This window comes from Haplochromis burtoni, unplaced genomic scaffold (assembly GCF_018398535.1).
Source record: "Haplochromis burtoni strain Fernald_Lab_line unplaced genomic scaffold, NCSU_Asbu1 Contig_3190, whole genome shotgun sequence".
Classification (NCBI taxonomy): domain Eukaryota; kingdom Metazoa; phylum Chordata; class Actinopteri; order Cichliformes; family Cichlidae; genus Haplochromis; species Haplochromis burtoni.
Window position 1 is genome coordinate 2,813 of NW_024585551.1, and position 5,076 is coordinate 7,888.

The 5,076-nt window shown below is 35.8% G+C and overlaps 1 protein-coding gene across 1 annotated transcript; it reads left to right on the top strand.

The window, feature by feature from the left end:
* Positions 1-1,078: 1,078 nt before the first annotated feature.
* LOC121813877 (cytochrome P450 3A40-like) lies at positions 1,079-2,112 on the top strand (the record flags this gene model as incomplete). Its single annotated transcript, XM_042217832.1, is given in 4 exon segments — positions 1,079-1,275; positions 1,429-1,522; positions 1,721-1,773; positions 2,013-2,112. Coding segments are annotated over 4 exon segments (315 nt in total), but the record flags the coding sequence as incomplete, so codon positions are not given.
* Between the last annotated feature and the right edge of the window lie 2,964 nt (positions 2,113-5,076).

The following is a 5,076-nucleotide window of genomic DNA, read 5'->3' on the forward strand; positions in this document are numbered from 1 at the left end:
AGAGACGTAGGTGGTTATGAAGTGGATTTCAAACTCCAGGCTGTCAGTCACGCAGTAAAACTTGGAAATAGAGCTTCTGTGAAATCTGTCTGTCTTTGTTATTGCGCTCAGCGTCTTTTAGTTTACATTTTGACTGCACAATTGTGAGCTCTTTGTTATGCACAAAAACAACATTGTTTTATTTTATTTATAGAGCATTATTATTTAATGAATGCTCATAATTTATTTTTGAGTAATTTTTCATGTACATCTGTGCTGTATGTTAATAAAAGTGCCTGTGTGACATCTGGGACACAGCTTTGACTAAGAACTCTCTTTTTGTTCTTACTTTATGGCTTAAAAAATATCGAGATATATATCTTATATCGCCATCCAGCTAAAAAATATCGAGATATGAATTTTGGGTCATATCGCCCAGCCCTAAATTCCGGCGCCATCTTCATGCAATGGGAGAAAGTAGTTGGCCACAGATCTCTTTGCGTTTACTGTGTTATTGTGGGAAAGGTTACACAAAACTGCAGAGCATGCGCAGCTGTAATAGTTTCACACAAACATCATAAAAAAAGAGAATCAGATAACAAGACTTTTATGTCAAAAGTAAATCACAGACCAACTACATCACGTAGCAGCCGTGGAAGGTGGAAAAATAACTATTATGGGGATAATGAAGAACTTCAGATTCTAACCGCTTTATTATAACCGTGAAGAAATACTAAAATGCTTCAAAACGAAAGCTAATTTACAGAGCAATTTCACACTCACGGCAGAAATATTTTTGTCTTTTAGTTGACCTTCTACCCTGAATGCAACTGAATATCCGACAAGATGAAAACAGATCAGAAATGCGTTTAATAAGAACAGCCAAAAAAGAAGAAAAAAGAAAAAGAAAAAAGAAATTAAATGTTTTAGCTTAAATAAAACTTTATTTTTCTTGATTTTCTTGGAGAAGCCATATTTTGCAGGCAGTGGTGTTCAGTGTGAAGGCTAAAGTGTCTTTTCTTCTCACTGTGTTTGTGCAACAACTGAATAAGAATGCGAAGAAAAAAGGTTTAAAAGCTTCTGACCCGCCTCTGACCCTTTATGGAGCTTATTACATAATCACATTTCTGTCTCATAGACTCCTCCCACCACACAGAAGCAGATGTTTTAAAAACAGATTTTCCAGCCTTCTTTCTCATCTGTAGCTTTTTGTCGGAAAGAAGTCGCAATGTTTTTCATGCTGTTTTCAGCAACCACCTGGACTTTGCTGGTCCTGCTTTTCACGCTGATATTACTGTGAGTATTCCTCGACTACTGTTTTGCAAGACAATCGAGCCCTTATCTTATGTCGCGGTCAAACCACCCGTACGTGGAGTTTTATTTCTCTTGTGTTCCCTTTGTTTTAATGTCCAACTGACAATTTCAGATTTTCTCTGTTTTGTGACACAGGTACGGATTATGGCCATATCGGTTCTTCAAAAAGCTGGGGATACCTGGACCGAGGCCCCTGCCTTATATTGGAACGATGCTGGGCATAAGAAAGGTACGCACAGAAACCAAACTCACCTTAGAGACTGGGATACGAGGAGCTGACTGATTTGATCTTGAAGAAGTGAGAAGGACATATTTAATGTCCTTATCAATCGTCACTGACCTGCCTGACTTCTCTGTATTTTGAATGCACATGTCCTACTCAGTGGCATATTGACACTAAAACACATTTTCCTATAACTTTTTGCAGGGAATTCTTGGATTTGACCTAGAGTGTCATGCCAAGTATGGTGACATCTGGGGGTGAGTATTTACTTCATCAACCAGGAAGTTCACTCATGTTAAAATATGTTTGTCAGCCATGCAATACCCCCCAAAAAAGAAGAAGAAATAAAATTTTAAAAATAAATAAAATACAAAATTCTGAATTCATTCATGTCAATAATGCTGTGGCCTAAAGCAACTAAAAACAAAACAAAAAAATGCCTTAAACAATTAGCCATGAATTGTGTTATTGTAAACGGCTGTTGTCTTTTTTGCAGGTTGTACGATGGACGAACGCCGTTGTTAATGGTGGCCGACCCTGAGATTGTTAAAACCGTGATGGTGAAGGAGTGCTACTCTGTGTTCACCAACCGCAGGGTAAGAAGCTCCTCTTTCTATCATATACCAAAGTGAAAGTTCAGCAAATCAGATGTAGTACAATGCTGACATCTGCTCTCAGATTTCTGTCAAGTTGCATAATTTATTAGATTTCATGAAACCTGTAGCAGTCCCACGGACCAAGGAAGAAATAGAGAGAGCCTCGATGGGTGCAGTAATTTTTACTTTAACTTAAAACATGTACCTCGCTCCGCATTCCAAGGGCTGCAAATTGTTAATTTCGCTAGAGTATCACGCTGCTTCACGCTTCATTGAGAGCTGCCTACTGGGACATGTGCGCCACAAAACCGGTCTGAGCTGGAAGTACAGCTTGCCACTAACTAAGCAACAGAGCCCTCTACTGGACACTACGCGTAGCTGTTCAGGCTTAGATCAATAAACAAAACTGGATCTTTACAAAACCTTTGGACGTCCTGCCACTCTCCATAGAACGTAAAATGTTAGCAAAACATAGGTACAAATGCTTTTTCACTTTTTTACATTAACAAAATTGCTAGCAGTGATTTCAAAAGCAACTTGGGAAATGCTGTAGTTTATAGTGTCAGGCCGATGTGTTTAGGAAAACAACAGCAGCACTACAGGGAAAGACTGTTACCACATGAAATGTAAATGAAGTAATATTAAAATCCAACAGGCTGAACTTGCAGCAGTTCTCTGTGCTTTACACAAAGAGTTACACTTTTATTACTCAAGGGTTACATCAGCCAACACAGCAGCTGAAGAACATGAAGCAAACCAGGAAACACACTTCACTGTTTCACATAAAAACTAGAGAACAAAAACAGATGTTATCTATCTTACTGTGTATAACAGAATCAAAGCTAATTGCACGAAGGGTTTATGTATTTAAACTAGTGCTATCAATATATTAAAAATTATCTAATTAATCTCACAACTTTCTGTAATTAATCATAATTAATCACAATTACTTGGTCAATAGCCTGGTTGATATTACTTTTTTAAAACTTTATTTAAACTTTTAGTTAAGCTTGTAACTGACATTTATGCAATATAATGAAGTAAATGCAGAATAAACACAAAGAATGTGTGCTTAAATTCAAAGAGAATTTGAATAGTTTTCTTCAATCTCTGAACACAGGTTCTCTCCTGTGAAATACAACTTAAAAAAAACTATATACTAATAGTTAAGTATACACTAATATATAACATAACAATATATATTAGTTCTGTCAACAGTTAAAATGTTTAATTTGATTTATCACAGGGTTACTGTGGATTAATTTTGATTAATCACGACTAAATATCATTCTTTTTTTTTCTATATTAATCGCATTTCATTTTGCATGAGCAAACAGACTCGGGGAAAAAAGGGAAAATATACGCATCTAACATGTTTATTGAACATCTTGAACATTCATGTTAACAAAAACTCAGTAAACATTTATCAACTCTCTCTGTAACTCTTGAGAGTCACTTCAAGTCCTTGAAACGAGGAACCAAACCAAAGCTATGTAAAGCGTATCTTCTAAACGATAGTAACAGGTCTGCAGTTTGTTGCAATCCTCTTGGAAACTGTGTCAGTCAATATTTCCTAGGCCGAATTACTGAGCACCCGATGCGCCGTGAGTGGTTTGCTGCAAGTTGGGTGACGCGTTAGTCAAAGTGCTTGCAGCACCCCTGGCTAACGTATGGTTCGTGTCAATGTGATAATTTAAGCTGGAAGTGCTTTGATGAAAAGAAAATTCATTCTTGCACAGCGTGCAATAATACTTTATGTCGGTCGACTGTTCCGTCTTGTTATCAGGGGCGGATCTAGAGAAATTTTCTTAGGGTGGCAAAGAAATCAAATGGGGTGGCAAAATCAAAGCATTTTTTTCCCAAACACATATGCAGGTGGTTACATATGGTTAAAATGATTCAAATGCAGCAAGTATGTTTTTCATATAAATATAGTCTATAACTTAATTGTCTGTAGCCCACATAATTACGCACTTACATTTGCATTTACATTTGAGTTTTTATGTTATGTACTGTATAGCCTGTTGATAAATAAATATGTAGCCCAATAAGTATAAAATCCAGCAAAGCTACACAACATGGGGCAGTTCATTTACAAACACAAGTCTAACTTAAGTTTCACACTGTTTTTTGTTAGAAAACAATCACATTGTTACAGCTTAAATTACACAAAATGTCAGAAATCTGCACTGTCATGAACAAAAATTTAAACCTAATTTTTCATGATTTGTTGGATTAACCCACTGAGGTCTGAAATACAACCGGCCATTTTTGACTCCTTTTGAGTTTACGTTTGTATTTCACCCTCAAATTGTTTCATTTTATTTTTTTCCCCTTGCCTTGTTTGGTATCATTCTTTTCAGCTCAACTGAATTTAGTTGTTTTTTTCACTGACATACTGCATTAGTATTACTGATCTGAAATCACACAAAGAACTTAAAATCCTAGTAGTATTTTTTTTTACTGTAAAGAAAACAGACATGTTGAGTAAATTTTTATAACTTGAAATGCAAATATAATTTAAATTATATTATATTTGCATTTCAAGTTATAAAAATGAACTAAATTAATGTACATTTTGTAAACATATACAACTATTTATCTAAAAATGCAGCCAATACACCTGCTTTTTTATTTTGCAACCATTTAAAAATATTACTAAAACTAAAATGAGAGAACAATCAGGTGTTGCAATAAGATGCCCCATAAATGATATGTGCCAGTAAAAAAAAAAAAGTTTGTCCACCAAAAGACAGAACAGCACAGGGATAAACCTGCAGGCCTGACAACAGGAGGGGTATCACTTAGTGACAGTTTTTACATTGCAAATGTGCCTTTGTGTTCATTAGTGACCTCACTGACACACAAGGCAAAACGACAACAGAACAACTACACAAGACAACACAACACACTAAGTGTAAGGAAGAGGACTCCCTTACTAAATTTATTTATATTATTGTATTA